The sequence below is a fragment of the Rhinatrema bivittatum genome, chromosome 2, assembly GCF_901001135.1.
Source record: "Rhinatrema bivittatum chromosome 2, aRhiBiv1.1, whole genome shotgun sequence".
In the NCBI taxonomy this organism is placed as follows: Eukaryota; Metazoa; Chordata; class Amphibia; order Gymnophiona; family Rhinatrematidae; genus Rhinatrema; species Rhinatrema bivittatum.
This window is the reverse complement of record NC_042616.1, coordinates 433143-455138: the sequence shown is the minus strand read 5'-3', so window position 1 is coordinate 455138 and position 21996 is coordinate 433143. Positions and strand designations below refer to the sequence as shown.

Here is a 21996-nt window from a genome sequence, read left to right as displayed (position 1 = left end):
TAAAAAACAGAGGGGAAAAGGCATTAGGTTCTGAAATCATTCTGCAGACATGGTGAATCAGAGTCCTTCCAATATATCCCATTCGGCATAGGGAGCCTTTTACACCTAGCGCTGTTCCACCCTTCATGGAGTATCCTCCTACATTCTAGACCTGCTCCATCCTTCATGGAGTTTCCTCCTACATCTAGTCCTGTCCCATCTTGCATGGAGTATCCTCCTACATCCAGTCCTGTCCCATCTTGCATGGAGTATCCTCCTACATCTAGTCCTGTCCCACTCTTCATGGAGTATCCTACAACTAATCCTGTCCCACCTTGCATGGAGAATCCTCCTACATCTAGTCCTGTCCCATCTTGCATGGAGTATCCTCCTACATCTAGTCCTGTCCCATCTTGCATGGAGTATCCTCCAACATCTAGTCCTGCTCCATCCTTCATGGAGTATCCTCCTACATCTAGTCCTGCTCCATCCTTCATGGAGTATCCTCCTACATCTAGTCCTATCCCATCTTGCATGCAGTATCCTCCTACGACTAGCCCTTCTCCATCCTTCTTATGTTCTTATCCTCCTACATCTAGTCCTGCTCCATCCTTCATGGAGTATCCTCCTACATCTAGTCCTGCTCTATCTTGCATGGAGTATCCTCCTACATCTAGTCCTGCTCCATCTTGCATGGAGTATCCTCCTACATCTAGTCCTGCTCCATCTTGCATGGAGTATCCTCCTACATCTAGTCCTGCTCCATCCTTCATGGAGTATCCTCCTACATGTAGTCCTGTTCCACCCTTCATGGAGTATTCGCCTACATCTAGTCTTGTCCCATCTTGCATGGAGTATCCTCCTACATCTAGTCCTGCTCCATCCTTCATAGAGTATCCTCCTACATCTAGTCCTGCTCCATCCTTCATGGAGTATCCTCCTACATCTAGTCCTGCTCCATCTTGCATGGAGTATCCTCCTACATCTAGTCCTGCTCCATCTTGCATGGAGTATCCTCCTACATCTAGTCCTGCTCCATCCTTCATGGAGTATCCTCCTACATCTAGTCCTGCTCCATCCTTCATGGAGTATCCTCCTACATGTAGTCCTGTTCCACCCTTCATGGAGTATTCGCCTACATCTAGTCTTGTCCCATCTTGCATGGAGTATCCTCCTACATCTAGTCCTGCTCCATCCTTCATGGAGTATCCTCCTACATCTAGTTCTGCTCAGTCCTTCATGGAGTATCCTCCTACATCTAGTCCTGTCCCATCTTGCATGGAGTATCCTCCTACATTTAGTCCTATCCCATCTTGCATGGAGTATCCTCCTACATCTAGTGCTGTCCCATCCTTCATGGAGTATCCTCCTACATCTAGTCCTGTCCCACCTTGCATGGAGTATCCTCCTACATCTAGTCCTGTCCCATCTTGCATGGAGTATCCTCCTACATCTAGTCCTGCTCCATCCTTCATGGAGTATCCTCCTACATGTAGTCCTGCTCCATCCTTCATGGAGTATTCGCCTACATCTAGTCTTGTCCCATCTTGCATGGAGAGCCATTGTGTGTCTCAGTGTACATGGAAAGTCCTCTTAACTCTAGTGATGTCCTACCATGCATGGAATGGTTTTGTACACCTAATGCTGTCTCATGCTGCATGCAAACCTCCCTTGTATTTAGTGCTATTTAATGCTACATGGTGAGTCCTCCTAATTCCAGTGCTCTCCCTACCTATGTTTCTGTCCTATCCTACCAAAAACAGTGCTCTCCTAAGCCTAGTGCTGCCTCATTTAGCATATAGTGCCTCTCCCATACTTATCGCTGCATCATTCTGCATGAAGAACCCTCCCTAGCCAACTCTGGTCTTCAAGAAACACAAACAAGACAGGTTTTCAAGATATCCACAATGAATATACATGGGATAGATTTGCATGCACTGCCACCTGTTTGTGGCTCTTGAGGACCAGAATTAGCCACTCCTGCTCTAGGGCTCTCTCTTGTATCATGGATAACTTTCCTTCTCCTGTCCTACTCTGTATGGAGTGGGCATCCCATCCCTCATGGAGAGCCCTCCTACCTCTAAATCCCACAGTGCTGTGCCTCCCTACACTGAAAGCCTCTGTGCACGTACAGGCCAATGCAATATCATGTGAGTAAAAAAAAACGCACACACATCCACTTCTCCTGGGTGCTCGATGCAATACGCAAATGAGCTACCCTGCTAAAAGGGACACAATAGACAATTTGTGCATCCCTAGCACTGTGCATCGGGTGCCCAGGACAAGTGGCTGTGTGACCCTGAGAAGTGTCAGTGAAAGGACCAATCCCCTTTTCAGGACATGACAATGAGTGGACCAATCAGCAATAAGTGAAGAGTGAATAAATTAAGTGCTCTGTGTGTGCAGGTTACCAAAACAGAGGCACAATTTTATGAGTGTGCATTTTATCCTGCAGCAGCTAATTTACCGTCAGAATACGCATGCAAAATATACAGGGCGCCGAGTGTGTAGAATGTGGGTGTATATTGTGCGCGCTAAAAAAAAATTATTTTCTTTACATCAAGACTTTTTTTTTTGTGCATGGTGCTGCTTTCTGAGGTTCTGCCTACTTAGTATTGTGATGATATTAAGTAGGAGGAACCACAGAAAAGCAGGGTTTTTTGTTTTTAAGCTGAGCCCTTGACGCACGGGAAGACGTTACGCCTGCTCCAGGCAGGCTAAAATTTGCATCGCGGATAATTTTTTGCATCGTGGAGGATTTTTTTGCATCGCGGGTAATAGCTAATAGCCTCATCCTCATGGAATTTACACGTGACGAGAGCCATTAGCTACATGCGAGTTCAGACCCGCGTTTTGGACGTGCTGATCCCTTTATTGCATCGCGCGTCCGAGCGCTCGTTAACCTGTGCGCTAGGCTCAGCGCGTGATATTGCATCGGCCCGTTAGTAAGGTCCCACCTCACATGGGAAACCCTCCTACACGTAAGCGCTGCCCCACCCTGCACGAGGCTTCCTACACATTTGCTGTCTCAACTGGAATGACCTTGACTCATTCCCTTAGCGTTGTCCCATCCCGCATGGAGCAGTTCCGACACCTAACGCTCTCGGCACCTTGCTTGTTGCATCCTGCATGTACCCCCTAATGCTGTCCATAGCACACTCCTCTGTATAGTGTGCAGGCTTTTGGAGCAGAAAAACCAAGGGAGCATTAACATTTATTTAGAAAAAGTAAAGTAGAGGCAGACAGAACAAGGAGAACAGAGGAGGGAACTTAAGTTAATGGTTAATAGAGAAAACATGATGCATGATGCTGCTCACTACCAGGCTGCTACAGACAACTCGTTATTGGTTATTCTTGTTTTTCACAGCAGTGAGATTTACGCTGAGAGGAGGATCAGAGATACGGAAGAGGCGGGAAGCAGACAATGAACCTAGTTACCATGTAAGTTGCCTTGTTACAATGTAAGTTGCCTTGTTACCATGTAAGTTGCCTTGTTACCATGTAAAATAAGCAGTTCCTGCCTTATTGGTTTCTTGTTTCATGTGAATCGATGTGATATCTCGATCGAATGTCGGTATATAAAAACAGTTAAATAAAATAAATATAAATGTCGGTATATAAAAACAGTTAAATAAAATAAATATAAATATTGATATATAAAAACAATAAAATAAAATAAATAAATGAACCAATGGTTTTAAATTTCTCCCTCTTCCTTTTGAGCTTTAGCGTAGATGGATTCAGTCTTTGGTGCACAATGACACCATGAGCCTTCAGATTAATATTTTTCTCTATCTTTATACCCACACCTTTCCTGACTGAACTGAACCATCACAGTGACAGTCCTTGTACAAACTGTGGCTAATGGGCATCCTAAGTTTGGCCACTAGGTGTTGCTCTTGAGCGCTGGCTGGGACGGTCCTGCAGTGTCCCTCATCCCAGGCCGAGGGATCAGAAAACCTGACAGGCATTGAAAACCCTGTGCTCATAGGAGCCAACTTTTCCGAAATCATAATGGGAGATGCTAATCTCTGAACAACTTGCCCCCCTCTCTCCCAGGACACCACGAAAGGGTTTGTTCAATATTAGGGTGGCAAAGCGCCCACAGTGCTGGAATCTATGCCCTGCGCTCTACACGGAGGCACTCACGGCACGGTCCCTGAGCCAGCCATGAGAAGATGAGTTATGCAGGAAAGCTCAGAGGAAGTTTGCAGACAGAAGTTAAGGATGCTCGGCTTGCAGAGGAAGAGCTGGAGAGAGAAGCAAAGGAAATGCGAGTCAGAAGGAGGGGGACCGACGTGGAAAGTGACAAGGAGGAAAGCCGAGAGAGTCCCCACGTGTTCCAGGAGCTCGCCACTTACACATTTTATTTCACGATCCGTGAAGATGCGCTTCAGCAGAAACATGCGGAGTGGAACGGTCATGATCAGGATGAAGGGGAACGCCAGTGAGGCCGCAGTGGACATCACGGCCCACAGAACTGCCAGGCACACCAGCTGGATCCCTGTAAATAAATGCATCCGTAGCGTGCGGACCTGAGAGACAGGGAAAAAAGTGCAGAGAAAGAGGATGGCTGAGTCAACCACAGAACAGAATCACAATCTAGCAGAGCGAAACCAGCCATACCAGTAACTAACCAGCCTCAGAATGAGATCACTGTCCAGCACAGTGAGGATCAGGAACCAGAGAAAGAAACCATCTACACCACTAACTAACCAGCCACAGAATGTGGGCACAGAAAGGGTCAAGAACCAGAGTCAGAAAGCATTCATTTCAGTAACTAACCAGCCACAGAATGTGATCAAAGTTCAGAACAGACAGGATTAGGAACCAGAGATAAACTATCCATACCACTAACTAACCAGCCACAGAATGGGGAAGTGTCCTGCTGAATATAACTGGATGAAGATGCCCACATAAAGTTACCTGGATAACCTAACCTCAGATATTCAGTGGAACATACTTGGGGACGTGTCCTGCTGAATATAACTGGTTGAAGATGGCCACATAAAGTTACCCGGGCTTCTTACATGGCTGAGAGCTTGCTTGCTGTTAAGGAATGGAGCTGTGTAAAGTTTGTGTGTTAGCAGCACATCTTTTCGGCATGTGCAGAGAGTTCTGTTCATCTTGTGATTTCCTCTTTCTTTTTGGTACTTCCAGCTGAGCTGGAACAAGACTTGGGATCTGACACCATGGGTCTTCATTCACAACCTCCTGCGGATAACTGTCCCACCCTCAATATACCCGGTCCAGCCATGGCAGTGACGGTGCTGGGCTGGGAACCTGCCACCAGGGCTCCTTCTAGAAACCTGCAATCTTCAGCCCTGAATCTGGCCACCAGGTGCCACCAGGTGCGAGTCCCCTGACAACACCCAGTGACTGTGCATACTGCCTCCACAGCATCTCTGGACCCAGCCAGGAAGAACCAACACAGAAACATGCACACACATTTTGGAAAGTTAAATATTCCAGTGTAGATTCCAAACCATGTCCCCTAAATGCTCCTACCCTCCCTTACCCTGTAACGCTTCCTTTTAATGTAGCTAAGAGTGGAAATGCTGAATAAATCTGCATAATTTGTAAGTCCACTACCACAGATATAGCCAATCTACTTGCATCCCCTGTCTTACTGTATATGTGTAGATCTTGACTAAGACTGAAAACGTATCCCCTGTCACAGCACCGATTCTGGAAGCGTATCCCCTGTCACAGCACCAATTCTGGAAGCGTATCCCCGGTCACAGCGCCAATTCTCAAAACGTATCCCCTGTCACAGCGCCGATTCTGGAAGCGTATCCCCTGTCACAGCACCGATTCTGGAAGCGTATCCCCTGTCACAGCGCCGATTCTGGAAGCGTATCCCCTGTCACAGCACCAATTCTCAAAACGTATCCCCTGTCACAGTGCCAATTCTGGAAGCGTATCCCCTGTCACAGCGCCGATTCTCAAAACGTATCCCGTCACAGCGCCGATTCTGGAAGCGTATCCCCTGTCACAGCGCCAATTCTCAAAACGTATCCCCTGTCACAGCGCCAATTCTGGAAGCATATCCCCTGTCACAGCGCCAATTCTGGAAGCGTATCCCTTGTCACAGCGCCAATTCTCAAAACGTATCCCCTGTCACAGCGCCAATTCTGGAAGCGTATCCCCTGTCACAGTGCCAATTCTGGAAGCGTATCCCCCGTCACAGCGCCAATTCTAGAAGCATATCCCCTGTCACAGCGCCAATTCTCAAAACGTATCCCCTGTCACAGCGCCAATTCTGGAAGCGTATCCCCCGTCACAGCGCCAATTCTAGAAGCATATCCCCTGTCACAGCGCCAATTCTCAAAACGTATCCCCTGTCACAGCGCCAATTCTGGAAGCGTATCCCCTGTCACAGCGCCAATTCTGGAAGCATATCCCCTGTCACAGCGCCAATTCTCAAAACGTATCCCCCGTCACAGCGCCAATTCTGGAAGCATATCCCCCGTCACAGCGCTGATTCTGGAAACGTATCCCCTGTCACAGCGCCAATTCTGGAAGCGTATCCCCTGTCACAGCGCCAATTCTCAAAACGTATCCCCTGTCACAGCGCCAATTCTGGAAGCGTATCCCCTGTCACAGCGCCAATTCTGAAAATGTATCAATTATCGAGAAAACAAATTCTGAAAATGGATGAGGCTATGGCAAATACCGAGAGGCCAATATTCAAAAGCCATTAAGATGGATAACTCAGGTTATTCATCTAGACAGCAGGATTTGCCATATTCAGCCACTTATCCGGCTAAGTTATAGCTGGATAAGTTATTATCAGCCACGGTTTAGCCAGAATGAAAATAGTATTTTCTGGGAGGAGTTCTGTTATCCGGCTTAGTTATCAGCTGCTTCAGAGCAGGCCTAAAGTTATTTGGTGCTTTGTGGCTGCATAAATTGTTACTTATCTGGATATCTTTAAAAGTTATCCAGGTAAGTAGTATTTTGTAATAAAGAAAGGAAGTTATGAGGCCTGTGCCCAGATCTCACCTCTCCCTACCATCAAATTTCATCGCTTGCCCTGTCGGGCCGTGCACTTCTCCCAAACATCTCCTAAATGTGAAAAATGCTCCAGGGTCCACCAATCAGGCCTCTTCCCTCCCCCCATTCACAGGTTCTCTGTTCTGATTATCAGTACCGGGCTGGTGACCCCTCCTCTCCCACCCCTCCATCACTTACAAAAGTCCTGCTGGCAGCGAGGTACCTCCACGACAGCTTCTGACAGAAATGGCGATTGGGACAAGTTATCCGGCTTAACCTTAACTGAATACTGGGCTCGGCACTGACAGGTCAACAATGCTAGAGAGACCAGCACAATAGGCAGAAATGTGTCTGCTGCCCGTCCACCCCAACTGCTCAGCTCTATAACCCCCTACCACTCCCCTCAGAGATCCCCCCCCTGGGCTTATCCCGTGCCTTCGTGAATCCAGATACCGTCCTCGTCTCCCCAGCCTACACCGGGAGGCCAATCAAGGCATCCAGCACCCTCCCTGTAAAGAGATATTTCCTAAGAATACGCCTGAGTCTGCCCCCTTTCACCCTCAGCGTGCAGAAGGCTGACCAGGCCGGGATGCCCTTAGCCCCTCTTACCTTTTTCACATAGGTAACATCAGGATGGTGTTTTGGGGGCATAAGGAGCAGGTGTAGCCTCTCGTAGAACTGGATGCCGTTCAGAGATGTTATCCCCATGTACAGGAAGATGCCAAACAGCACAGCCAGGGGGATCTGGCGCAGAAGGTCACCGATCACAATAGAGAGGCCTGCAAAGGTGAGAGAGGCGGCAGTGTTGGGGGGCAGGCTCGGGTCTTCATACGGGACAGTCTGGAGAGGGGGGAGAGAAAAAGCTGCCTCCTACCCACAAGCACGGCAACCAGCAGTCCAGTCACCCGCTGCTCCTTCACCTCCTGGATCTTCGGCTTGTCTCCTGGAGCCACAGCTTTGCTCATCACGGTTAAGGCATTGGCATGAGTCACTGAGCGTACGGTCGCTGCGGCCAGCCACGGCAACCCAAATAAGGCACAGAATCCACCCATAGAGACAATCAGCCAAAGGTCAAAATGGAAGCCCGACCCCTTCACCAGCATCCTCTCCTTCTTACTGATAATGAGGCTGTGGAGAGAAGAAACATGGCAGCCTGTTACCAGGGTAACCGGGAACCCTTCCCAGCATCCTCTCCTCCTTACTGGTAATCAGGCTGTGGAAAGAAGAAACATGGCAGCCTGTTACCAGGGTAACCGGGAACCCTTCCCAGCATCCTCTCCTCCTTACTGATAATCAGGCTGTGGAGAGAAGAAACATGGCAGCCTGTTACCAGGGTAACCGGGAACCCTTCCCAGCATCCTCTCCTCCTTACTGATAATCAGGCTGTGGAGAGAAGAAACATGGCAGCCTGTTACCAGGGTAACCGGGCACCCTTCCCAGCATCCTCTCCTCCTTACTGATAATCAGGCTGTGGAGAGAAGACACATGGCAGCCTGTTACCAGGGTAACCGGGAACCCTTCCCAGCATCCTCTCCTCCTTACTGATAATCAGGCTGTGGAGAGAAGAAACATGGCAGCCTGTTACCAGGGTAACCGGGAACCCTTCCCAGCATCCTCTCCTCCTTACTGATAATCAGGCTGTGGAGAGAAGAAACATGGCAGCCTGTTACCAGGGTAACCGGGAACCCTTCCCAGCATCCTCTCCTCCTTACTGATAATCAGGCTGTGGAGAGAAGACACATGGCAGCCTGTTACCAGGGTAACCGGGAACCCTTCCCAGCATCCTCTCCTCCTTACTGATAATCAGGCTGTGGAGAGAAGAAACATGGCAGCCTGTTACCAGGGTAACCGGGAACCCTTCCCAGCATCCTCTCCTCCTTACTGATAATCAGGCTGTGGAGAGAAGAAACATGGCAGCCTGTTACCAGGGTAACCGGGAACCCTTCCCAGCATCCTCTCCTCCTTACTGATAATCAGGCTGTGGAGAGAAGAAACATGGCAGCCTGTTACCAGGGTAACCGGGAACCTTTCCCAGCCTCCTCTCCTCCTTACTGATATTCAGGCTGTGCAGAGAAGAAACATGGCAGCCTGTTACCAGGGTAACCGGGAACCCTTCCCAGCATCCTCTCCTCCTTACTGATAATCAGCCTGTGGAAAGAAGAAACATGGCAGCCTGTTACCAGGGTAACCGGGAGCCCTTCCCAGCATCCTCTCCTCCTTACTGATAATCAGGCTGTGGAGAGAAGAAACATGGCAGCCTGTTACCAGGGTAACCAGGAACCTTTCCCAGCATCCTCTCCTGACTAAAAAAGGAAAATTGGTTCTTACCTGCTAATTTTTGTTCCTGTAATACCACAGATCACTGCAGACCAGTGGGTTATGCATCCCCAACAGCAGTTGGAGTCAGAGAAATAAAACTGAGGCACTGCTTCTTAACAGAGAGTGCCACCTGCAGCCTTTCAGTATTGACCTGCACCCAAGCCAAGCTAAATTTTAATGACCCCCAGGACAGGCGACCGGGTCAAAAGGTTGGAAACCCCCAACAACAAACAACTGTAAATGTGCACATCCACAACGAAAAAGCGGATCACCTCAGATCCTGCTTGAAAGGAAACTTGCAAAAGCTCTTTGTCTTCTCGGCATCCAAAGAGTTGGCAGGCGACTTCAGGCTTTCGGAGTCAACAGACTGGGTCTTTGGACTAATCTATGGTATTACAGGAATGAAAATTAGCAGGTAAGAACCAAATTTTCCTTTCCCGAACATACCCAGATCAGTCCAGACCAGTGGGATGTACAAGAAGCACCCCGTACACTGGGAGAGAATCCGAAAGACCCACGCAGACACTCAAAGGACAAGTCATCCAGTGCCCTCATACCCAAGCGATAATGTCTGGTGGAAGTACGAATCAAGAGCCACACTGCAGCCCTACAAATCTCCTGTGGTGAAAGCAGCTGATACTCAGCCCAGGACATGGCCTGCGCCCTTGTGGAGTGAGCCCTCAAACCAACAGGAATCGTTCGACCTTTACAAATGTATGCTGAACAAATTGCCTCCCTAAGCAAACGAGAGAGGGTAGGCCTTAGAGGCCTTGTCCCCTTTCTTTACTCTGTCGTATAACACAAAAAAGATGATCGGAATGACGAAAGGAACTGGTGACTTCCAAATAGCGTAAGAGAGTCCTACGCACATCCCGAAGATGCAAATCCCTATCCCTAGGGGAATCTTTCAACCATTTCGGAAACCCTGGAAAATTCGCCGTCTGACTGACATGAAAAGAAGACACCACCTTTGGCACGAAGGAAGGTGCTGTTCACAGCGAAACCCTAACCCTGTAAATCCGCAAAAACGGATCCCTACAAGACGGGGCCTGCAGCTCTGAAATCCGCCTGGCTGAGCAAATGGCCACTCGAAAAAAACGCCTTCAGCGTCAAATCTTTTATGGTTGCTCTTCTCAAAGGTGCAAATGGAGTTACGCAAAGCACTTGAAGAACCAAGTTTAGGCACCAATTCGGACAAATCTTTGCGGGGGACGCATATGTTTCACCCCTTTCAGCAAGAGCCTGTCCACGATACTTTCTCCTGAGTGCTCCCAAGGCGGCGACCTGTACTCGAAGTGAGTTGTATGCTAACTCTGAAGACAGCCCTTGCTGCAGGAAATCCGAAATATGCAAAGCTTCCACCACCAGGGGGTCCAGTGTCCACTGAAGGCACCAATTCTCAAACACCTTCCAGACCCTGACATATGCCATGGACATAGCCTGCCTCCTAGCCTGAAGGAGAATGGAAATGACTTGCTCAAAATAACCCTTCAAACGGAGCCTCTGCCTCTCAAAAGCCAGGCCGTGAGACAGAAGTGATCCTCCTGATCCAAGAACATGGGTGTCCATGTTGCAGCAACCCTGGACGATGCGCTAGTCAGAGGGGGCTGTCTACTGTGAATTGTACCAGATCCGCAAACCACAGCCGCTGTGGCCACTCTGGCACTACCAGCAAAACCGAGCTCAGATGTGCCTCTATGTACCAGAGGACCCATCCTATGAAGGGTCACGGGGAAAAGATGTACAGGAGGATTCTCGTTGGCCATGGACACACCTCAGCATCTAGCACCACCGAGCCGACCTCCTTCCTGTGGCTGAAGAATCTCAACGTCTTCGCATTGGAATGTGTCACCATCAGATCTAGTTGGAGAACGCCCCACCTTGCACAGATATGATTCCATGTCTCAGGAGATAACTCCATTTCTCCTGGATCCAGTTGTTGCCTGCTGAGGAAATCCGCCTGCACATTGTCTCTAAGAACATAAGAAATTGCCATACTGTGTCAGACTAAGGGTCCATCAAGCCCAGCATCCTGATTCCAACAGTGGTCAATCCAGGTCACAGGTACCCTGCAGGATTCCTAAATTACATAAGAACATAAGAAATTGCCATGCTGGGTCAGACCAAGGGTCCATCAAGCCCAGCATCCTGATTCCAACAGTGGTCAATCCAGGTCACAGGTACCCGGCAGGATTCCTAAATTACATAAGAAATTGCCATGCTGGGTCAGACCAAGGGTCCATCAAGCCCAGCATCCTGATTCCAACAGTGGCCTATCCAAGCTACAAGTACCTGGCAAGTACCCAAAAACTAAGTATATCCCAGGCTACAGATGCTAGTAATAGCAGTGGCTATTTTCTAAGTCAACTTGATTAATAGCAGGTAATGGACTTCTCCAAGAACTTATCCAAACCTTGTTTAAATCCAGCTACACTAATTGCACTAACTATGACACCTAGATCTCTTTCTTGGGTGGTAGCTCCTAATATGGAACCTAACATTGTGTAATTATAGCATGGGTTATTTTTCCCTATATGCATCACCTTGCACTTATCTACATTAAATTTCATCTGCCATTTTGATGCTCGATTTTCCAGTCTCACAAGGTCTTCCTGCAATTTATCACAATCCACTTGTAATTTAACTACTCTGAATAATTTTGTATCATCTGCAAATTTGATAACCTCACTCATTGTATTCTTTTCCAAATCATTTATAAATATATTGAAAATCACCGGTCCAAGTACAGATCCCTGAGGCACTCCACTGTCCACTCCCTTCCACTGAGAAAATTGTCCATTTAATCCTACTCTCTGTTTCCTGTCTTTTAGCCAGTTTGTAATCCACGAAAGGACATCGCCTCCTATCCCATGACTTTTTACTTTTCCTAGAAGCCTCTCATGAGGAACTTTGTCAAACGCCTTCTGAAAATCCAAATACACTACATCTACCAGTTCACCTTTATCCACATGTTTATTAACTCTTTCAAAAAAGTGAAGCATAGCCCTCTGTTATTACCTCTAGGACCCAACCGTCTGAGGTAACCGGGTCAAAAGGTTGGGTGTTTCCAACCTTTTGACCCAGTCGCCTGTCCTGGGGGCCATTAAAATTTAGCTTGGCTTGGGTGCAGGTCAATACTGAGAGGCTGCAGGTGGCACTCTCTGTTAAGAAGCAGTGCCTCAAAGTTTTATTTCTTGTAAAAGCTGGACAATCTGCCTCCTACCGCTTCTATGCAGGAGTTGGGGACACTGGATTCATTGGGACGCCTTTCCGCTTCTGGAACCCTGAACTGCTCCATCTCTGACCGACCTGCAGGTTCCACGAAAGGACTCCTGGTGCCCAGAACCCTGCTTCACCCAGGAGGGAGTAGCAGATCTGCCAACCCGAAACCTGCGAGAATCCTATCTTCTGCCAGCCTATTGCCCTTCGACTCCCCCAACAGCTTCACCAGCTGGTCCAAGTCCTCCCCGAACCAATTGCAGAGCCGCAAGAGCCTACGGGCCGCCACAGGCAAAACCATGCTTTGCGCCGACGTTCGCACTAAGTCATACAGCACGTCAGCCACATAAGCGATCCCCTCCTCCAGATGAATCATTTGTAAGGAATCACTGTTTCTAGGAGGCACCCTGGTTTGAGGCCTTCTGAACCCAACAGAGACAGGCCCTCTGCATCAAGCAGACACAATCTGCCGCACGCAGACTCAACGCGGAGACCTCAAACATCTGCTTCCGCTGAATCTCTAGCTTGTGGTCCTGCACATCCTTCAAAGCTGCAGACCCAGCCACAGGAATCGGTGTCTTCTTGGTGACCGCCGAAACCGCAGCATCCACCTTCAGGACCTTCAGGAGATCCAAGGTCTCCTCCATCAAGGGGTAAAGTTTAGCCATTCCTCTGCCACCTTCAGACTCTCATCTGGGAAGTCCCATTCCCGGGTTACCAACTTCTGGATCTATTTTGGCAAAGGGAACGTGATCATCAGCCCTCTCAGACTATTAAGGACCGGATTCACCCCTTCACTATCTGACTCCTCCTGAGAGTCCTTCACATGCAATTCCTCCCACTTGAACAGACACACTATTCATGGGTTGTCTCCCTCTGGAACCGGAAACTCATCTGGATCGGTGTCATCCTTGCGTCCATCTGCTGAATCGGGGTTCGGAGCCGAATCCGGGTCTGCTGCATCTGGATCTGTCCCATGGAGGAACCCCGCAGGAATGGTGATGTCTGGGAGAGCAGCCTCAGAGGGCTGAGGGAACCAGATCCTCTGGCTGTTGGGCTCTCTGGAACATTACGGGTGAGACTCAGTAAGGGGCGTCCATCCCCCCGGTCATTAGAGTCCAGCTGAGGGATGGCCCATGAAGGTGCCTAACACCTCAGGGAGATCCTCCATCGCCTACGAAACTACAGCTAAGGTAAAGAATCCCTTTTTTTTTTTTTTTTAAACTACCAGCTGGACTGCAGGTATGCACCTCTACCATTTGCTCGAGTAAGAGAAATACTGAGAGGCTGCAGGTAGCAGTCTCAGTTAAGTAGTAGTGCATCAAAGTTTTGTTTCTCTGACTCCATCTGCTGGTGGGGATGCATAACCCACTGGTCAGGAATGATCTGGGAATGTTCAGGAATCAGGATCTGGAAAGAAAAAACATGGGAGCCTGTTACCAGGGTAACCAGGAACCTTTCCCAGCATCCTCTCCTTCTTACTGATAATCAGGCTGTGGAGAGAAGAAACATGGCAGCCTGTTACCAGGGTAACCAGGAACCCTTCCCAGCATCCTCTCCTCCTTACTGATAATCAGGCTGTGGAGAGAAGAAACATGGCAGCCTGTTACCAGGGCAACCAGGAGTTCTTCCCAGCATCCTCTCCTCCTATAATCAGGCTGAGGAGAGAAAAAATATGGCAGCCTGTTACCAGGTAACCAGGAACCCTTCCCAGCATCCATTCCTCCTGACTGAAAATCAGGCTATGGAAAGAAAAAACATGGCAGTTTGTTATCAGGGTAACCAGGAACCTTTCCCAGCCTCCTCTCCTCCTGACTGATAATCAGGCTGTGGAGAGAAGAAACATGGCAGCCTGTTACCAGGGTAACCAGGAACCCTTCCCAGCATCCTCTCCTCCTGACTGATAATCAGGCTGTGGAGAGAAGAAACATGGCAGCCTGTTACCAGGGTAACCAGGAACCCTTCCCAGCCTCCTCTCCTCCTGACTGATAATCAGGCTGTGGAGAGAAGAAACATGGCAGCCTGTTACCAGGGTAACCAGGAACCCTTCCCAGCATCCTCTCCTCCTGACTGATAATCAGGCTGTGGAGAGAAGAAACATGGCAGCCTGTTACCAGGGTAACCAGGAACCCTTCCCAGCCTCCTCTCCTCCTGACTGATAATCAGGCTGTGGAGAGAAGAAACATGGCAGCCTGTTACCAGGGTAACCAGGAACCCTTCCCAGCCTCCTCTCCTCCTGACTGATAATCAGGCTGTGGAGAGAAGAAACATGGCAGCCTGTTACCAGGGTAACCAGGAACCCTTCCCAGCCTCCTCTCCTCCTGACTGATAATCAGGCTGTGGAGAGAAGAAACATGGCAGCCTGTTACCAGGGTAACCAGGAACCCTTGCCAGCATCCTCTCCTCCTGACTGATAATCAGGCTGTGGAGAGAAGAAACATGGCAGCCTGTTACCAGGGTAACCAGGAACCCTTCCCAGCATCCTCTCCTCCTGACTGATAATCAGGCTGTGGAGAGAAGAAACATGGCAGCCTGTTACCAGGGTAACCAGGAACCCTTCCCAGCCTCCTCTCCTCCTGACTGATAATCAGGCTGTGGAGAGAAGAAACATGGCAGCCTGTTACCAGGGTAACCAGGAACCCTTCCCAGCCTCCTCTCCTCCTTACTTACGAGATTGCTGGGATCCGTGCATCCCTGTAATAATGTTTGTGTTTAGGGTTGTCCCAGGATGGTTATTTTTTCAGATCCTTGAATGCCTGTGCCTCCTAGGAAGTAGCGTCCTTTAGCTTTGGGCTGGACTTCTTGATAAGAAAGAAACTTTATCTTTTTCTCAGCATCCTTAGATATGGAGTGCAAGGCCCATTCCCGAGGAGGACGATAGAGCTGAGCCCACCTCAAGCTCCAGGGATCCTGCGTGACCTTCCCAGGCCTCTCGGGATTCAGTGATTCAGCAGCTGCTAACGATGGAATCGGATTCCTTTCCGGGAAACCTGTGCCGGCCCTCAGGACATCTTCTCAGCCGTAGGAGCTAAGGAGCCCCCCTGCACCCAGCATCCTAACCCTCCTTAATAATTATTGCAATGAGATCATCATGAGGCAAGCCAGGCTCTTCTTTCCAGAATGCAGGGCAGGCCACCTCACTAATCGTACGGTTATTTCAGTTCCTGCAAGCACGAGCCATGCACTCCCCTTCTCAGTCCCTCCTACCACCATTTGCCGTGTCTGCTTCTTTCAGATTCCCTCCAGGAGTCCAACCCTCCCCCCTCTCTCCCCCGTTTTCAGCTGCTTACGTGGTGATCTGGGTCTCCATGAAAATCAGGATGAAGACGAGAACAGCTGGTAAGATGCTGGCAACCATCATCCAAATGGGAAATGCAGTCTTCTCACCAAGTGGGTTTATCACCCAGCCTCGCTTCTCGGGAGAGGTTACAGAAAAGCCATTGGGAACACTCAGCTTCTGCAAAGCAAGAAGGAGGAACACTCAGCTTCTGTAATGCAACGAACAGCTAAACACCCGCCCACGGCCACTGCGACCATGGCTAAACACCCGCCCACGGCCACTGCGACCACGGCTAAACACCCGCCCATGGCCACGGCGGCCCCAGGCAAAACACCCGCCCACGGCCACTGCGACCACGGCTAAACACCCACCCACGGCGGCCCCCAGCTAAACACCCGCCCACGGCCACTGCGACCACGGCTAAACACCCGCCCACGGCCACTGCGGCCCCCAGCTAAACACCCGCCCACGGCCACTGCGGCCCCCAGCTAAACACCCACCCACGGCCTCTGCGACCATGGCTAAACACCCGCCCACGGCCACGGCGGCCCCCAGCTAAACACCCGCCCACGGCCACTGCGGCCCCCAGCTAAACACCCGCCCACGGCCACTGCGGCCCCCAGCTAAACACCCGCCCACGGCCACTGCGACCACGGCTAAACACCCGCCCACGGCCACGGCGACCACGGCTAAACACCCGCCCACGGCCACGGCGGCCCCCAGCTAAACACCCACCCACGGCCACTGCGGCCCCCAGCTAAACACCCGCCCACGGCCACTGCGGCCCCCAGCTAAACACCCACCCACGGCCACTGCAGCCCCCAGGCAAAACACCCGCCCACGGCCACTGCGGCCCCCAGGCAAAACACCCGCCCACGGCCACGGTGGCCCCCAGGCAAACACCCACCCCTATACTAACACCACAGGTGTCCATCTCCCTGGTACCATCCCTAGGACTGTGTCTCCCCACTGATATCCTACAGATGCCTGCCGCCCAATAGTAACCCAACAAGTGTCCACCTTTCTGATACCAACTCTATGAACAATGTCCCTCCATTGGTAGTGACCCTACCATGTCCCTCTGAGACTGGCCTTAAGTCTGTCCCTCAGTATTAACCTTGAAGATTTCCATCCCCTAATAGCAACCCTAACAGCAAGGTCCCGCTGAGTCTGACCCTGTGTATGCCTGACTCCCCAATACCAACTCCGCAAAGTGCTTAACAACTTGATATCAACTCTATGAACAACATTTACTGTGAGCTCATTGTACTGAAAGCCATGTCCCTCAGATCCTGACCTGTGACTGCCCCCCCCCCTTGAAATATCAACCCCAGACTTCCCCCCCCTCTGAAATATCAACCCTGTGAATGCCCATCCCTGATGCTCACCTTATGAGCAATGCTCGCTTGACGCTGATGCTACAGCTGCCCATCCACATAATACTGATCCTTATGAGCAAGGTGACGTCCCTCGGCTCTGATCCAGAGCACCTCTGGCAGTATACTGCTCCCAGGGCCCAGGACAGATCTTCCTGCACTCTGGAACTTTCTTTTATAAGGTCCCCTAGCCGGGACTTCCTGTGGTGCTGGCTGACGACATCACATTCCCTCATCAGTATATAAGGACGATCTTTGCATCCAGCTGGTGCCTCAGCACTGGTATCCCAGTGCTCGTGTGCTGCTTTCCTCGTCTTGTCCTACCTCCTCTCTGTGCTCTGTTCCTGCTCTGTCTGCCCTTGTTCCTGGCCCTGCTTGTTTCCCTCCTTGCTTGATGTGTTGACCTTGTCTTGTCTGTTCTGTTTGTCTTTGACTGACTTCCCGGATCCTGACCCTGGCCTGGCCCCTATCCTTCCACTGCAAGCTGCCTGCCTCTGTCTCTGGCCTGTTACCCTGTTTCTGTTGTCTGCTGCCTGCCCTAACCTGTGTCTTGGACTCTCGTCTTGCTCTCAGTTGTGGGGCCCCTGCCTAAGTCCTGCCGGCTACCAGAACCTGAGGGCTCAACCCAAGGGGGAAGCGGCTGGTACAGGTGAAACTCCAGTCTGGCCCATCACCAAGTCCGTTTGCCAGCTGCCGGCGTAGGCCTCACGGGTTCATGTAACTATATTGTAGCACCAAGGGCTCAAGCCACTCCTTACAAGAAGTAATGTCCTCCCCTCACCCTTAATACTAATCCTCATGAACCGATGTCCCCATAGACCCATTTCCTCAAATAATTACCCCTGTAAAGTCTGTGTCCCCCAATACCTACCCCCATAAGAACAGGTTCCCAATAGGAAGCCTTAAGTTTCACATCGTTGAATGTATGGGTCCATATTCCCCAGATTCTGATGGCCATGTACTACTGTCATGGACCCTATGAGTCCAGAGGCCCATGAGAAGATTCTCCCCTGATACTGCCCATATGTCGCCTTGATACTGACCCTCACAGGCCCCTAATCCCCTTGATACTGACTCTACAGGCATCTTTCCCCCACTGACCTGGGTGTACCTGCTCTTGACACTGACCCTCACGGGCCCCTAATCCCCTTCATACTGAGTCTACAGGCATCTTTCCCCCACTGACCTGGGTGTACCTGCTCTTGATACTGACCCTCACGGGCCCCTAATCCCCTTCATACTGAGTCTATAGGCATCTTTCCCCACTGACCTGGGTGTACCTGCTCTTGATACTGACCCTCACGGGCCCCTAATCCCCTTCATACTGACTCTACAGGCATCTTTCCCCCACTGACCTGGGTGTACCTGCTCTTGATACTGACCCTCACGGGCCCCTAATCCCCTTCATACTGACTCTACAGGCATCTTTCCCCCACTGACCTGGGTGTATGTGCTCTTGATACTGACCCTCACGGGCCCCTAATCCCCTTCATACTGACTCTACAGGCATCTTTCCCCCACTGACCTGGGTGTATGTGCTCGATACTGACCCTCACGGGCCCCTAATCCCCTTCATACTGACTCTACGGGCATCTTTCCCCCACTGACCTGGGTGTACCTGCTCTTGACACTGAGCCTCACGGGCCCCTAATCCCCTTCATACTGACTCTACAGGCATCTTTCCCCCACTGACCTGGGTGTATGTGCTCTTGATACTGACCCTCACAGGCCCCTAATCCCCTTCATACTGAGTCTATAGGCATCTTTTCCCCACTGACCTGGGTGTACCTGCTCTTGATACTGACCCTCACGGGCCCCTAATCCCCTTCATACTGACTCTACAGGCATCTTTTCCCCACTGACCTGGGTGTATGTGCTCTTGACACTGACCCTCACGGGCCCCTAATCCCCTTCATACTGACTCTACAGGCATCTTTCCCCCACTGACCTGGGTGTATGTGCTCTTGATACTGACCCTCACGGGCCCCTAATCCCCTTCATACTGACTCTACAGGCATCTTTCCCCACTGACCTGGGTGTACCTGCTCTTGACACTGACCCTCACGGGCCCCTAATCCCCTTCATACTGAGTCTATAGGCATCTTTTCCCCACTGACCTGGGTGTACCTGCTCTTGATACTGACCCTCACGGGCCCCTAATCCCCTTCATACTGACTCTACGGGCATCTTTCCCCCACTGACCTGGGTGTATGTGCTCTTGATACTGACCCTCACGGGCCCCTAATCCCCTTCATACTGACTCTACAGGCATCTTTCCCCCACTGACCTGGGTGTACCTGCTCTTGACACTGACCCTCACGGGCCCCTAATCCCCTTCATACTGAGTCTACAGGCATCTTTCCCCCACTGACCTGGGTGTATGTGCTCTTGATACTGACCCTCACGGGCCCCTAATCCCCTTCATACTGACTCTACAGGCATCTTTCCCCCACTGACCTGGGTGTACCTGCTCTTGACACTGACCCTCACGGGTCCCTAATCCCCTTCATACTGACTCTACGGGCATCTTTCCCCCACTGACCTGGGTGTACCTGCTCTTGATACTGACCCTCACGGGCCCCTAATCCCCTTCATACTGACTCTACAGGCATCTTTCCCCCACTGACCTGGGTGTATGTGCTCTTGATACTGACCCTCACGGGCCCCTAATCCCCTTCATACTGACTCTACAGGCATCTTTCCCCCACTGACCTGGGTGTACCTGCTCTTGATACTGACCCTCACGGGCCCCTAATCCCCTTCATACTGACTCTACAGGCATCTTTCCCCCACTGACCTGGGTGTACCTGCTCTTGACACTGACCCTCACGGGCCCCTAATCCCCTTCATACTGAGTCTACAGGCATCTTTCCCCCACTGACCTGGGTGTACCTGCTCTTGATACTGACCCTCACGGGCCCCTAATCCCCTTCATACTGACTCTACAGGCATCTTTCCCCCACTGACCTGGGTGTACCTGCTCTTGACACTGACCCTCACGGGCCCCTAATCCCCTTCATACTGAGTCTACAGGCATCTTTCCCCCACTGACCTGGGTGTACCTGCTCTTGATACTGACCCTCACGGGCCCCTAATCCCCTTCATACTGACTCTACGGGCATCTTTTCCCCACTGACCTGGGTGTATGTGCTCTTGATACTGACCCTCACGGGCCCCTAATCCCCTTCATACTGACTCTACAGGCATCTTTCCCCACTGACCTGGGTGTATGTGCTCTTGATACTGACCCTCACGGGCCCCTAATCCCCTTCATACTGACTCTACAGGCATCTTTCCCCACTGACCTGGGTGTACCTGCTCTTGATACTGACCCTCACGGGCCCCTAATCCCCTTCATACTGACTCTACAGGCATCTTTCCCCCACTGACCTGGGTGTATGTGCTCTTGATACTGACCCTCACGGGCCCCTAATCCCCTTCATACTGACTCTACAGGCATCTTTCCCCCACTGACCTGGGTGTACCTGCTCTTGATACTGACCCTCACGGGCCCCTAATCCCCTTCATACTGACTCTACAGGCATCTTTCCCCCACTGACCTGGGTGTATGTGCTCTTGACACTGACCCTCACGGGCCCCTAATCCCCTTCATACTGACTCTACAGGCATCTTTCCCCACTGACCTGGGTGTATGTGCTCTTGATACTGACCCTCACGGGCCCCTAATCCCCTTCATACTGACTCTACAGGCATCTTTCCCCCACTGACCTGGGTGTATGTGCTCTTGATACTGACCCTCACGGGCCCCTAATCCCCTTCATACTGACTCTACAGGCATCTTTCCCCACTGACCTGGGTGTACCTGCTCTTGATACTGACCCTCACGGGCCCCTAATCCCCTTCATACTGACTCTACAGGCATCTTTCCCCCACTGACCTGGGTGTACGTGCTCTTGATACTGACCCTCACGGGCCCCTAATCCCCTTCATACTGACTCTACAGGCATCTTTCCCCACTGACCTGGGTGTACCTGCTCTTGATACTGACCCTCACGGGCCCCTAATCCCCTTCATACTGACTCTACAGGCATCTTTCCCCCACTGACCTGGGTGTATGTGCTCTTGATACTGAAATCCACCAGCACCATAATAAGAATAGCAATTGGAACGCCAAAGTCACCAATCACTCGGCGAATCTGGAAACGAGATAAAAATTAAACTTTTCAACTGGATGAGATCTGATGTCACTGTAAGGAGGCAGGTGCGGGGCCTGATGATACCACCCAAAGCTGCACATTAGTCAGGGCAGTAGAGTACTGAAAGACAGATCTCACAACTTGGGATGGCTTGTTACTAAATATTGAAGGAGATGAGAACTTGCCAGCAACTCCTGGCCTTCCTCCCCGAGATCCCTCAACCTTCTGGCGAGTTTAGTGAACTGATCTCGGATCTGGCTGCTTCTGGGAGTAAAACGGTCAGCGGTGGGAGATGTCAATGCTCACTCGTTAGATGTCCAAGGAAGGGGTAAGATGAGTGATTTTATTAACATATATGAATGACCCTGGCCTCCATGAATGTATCACTCTTCCAACCCATGGTGCTAGTCTTTAATTTTAGTACAGATTGAAACGGTCTCATGAGAGTGCTGGTAGTCTGGGGTGACCACGCCTTTCACTGAAGCAATCTTTTTAACCTGTCACAAAAAAAAAGAGGATTCATCCAGAAATCTGTATAATCTAGACCGATAAACTCTCAGAGGCCTTGAGGAGTACACCAGCGGGATACTAAGCTGAGGTCCATATTCAGTCACTATCTGGATAGCCCAGGTCCCTGTAAGTACCAGGATCAGTCCAGACTGCTGGGGTT

At 50.7% G+C, this 21996-nt stretch overlaps 1 protein-coding gene across 1 annotated transcript in view; it reads right to left on the bottom strand.

Moving 5' to 3' along the window:
- The window catches only part of SLC4A2 (solute carrier family 4 member 2), a 234807-nt gene that overhangs the window by 1762 nt on the left and 211049 nt on the right, over window positions 1-21996 (bottom strand). The window contains exons 18-22 of the mRNA XM_029587230.1: window positions 21237-21326; window positions 15804-15970; window positions 7850-8103; window positions 7585-7754; window positions 4341-4514 (exon numbers count right to left, since the gene is read on the bottom strand). Coding sequence (XP_029443090.1) covers window positions 4341-4514; window positions 7585-7754; window positions 7850-8103; window positions 15804-15970; window positions 21237-21326 — 855 coding nt within the window. The remainder of the gene's footprint in view (window positions 1-4340; window positions 4515-7584; window positions 7755-7849; window positions 8104-15803; window positions 15971-21236; window positions 21327-21996) is intronic.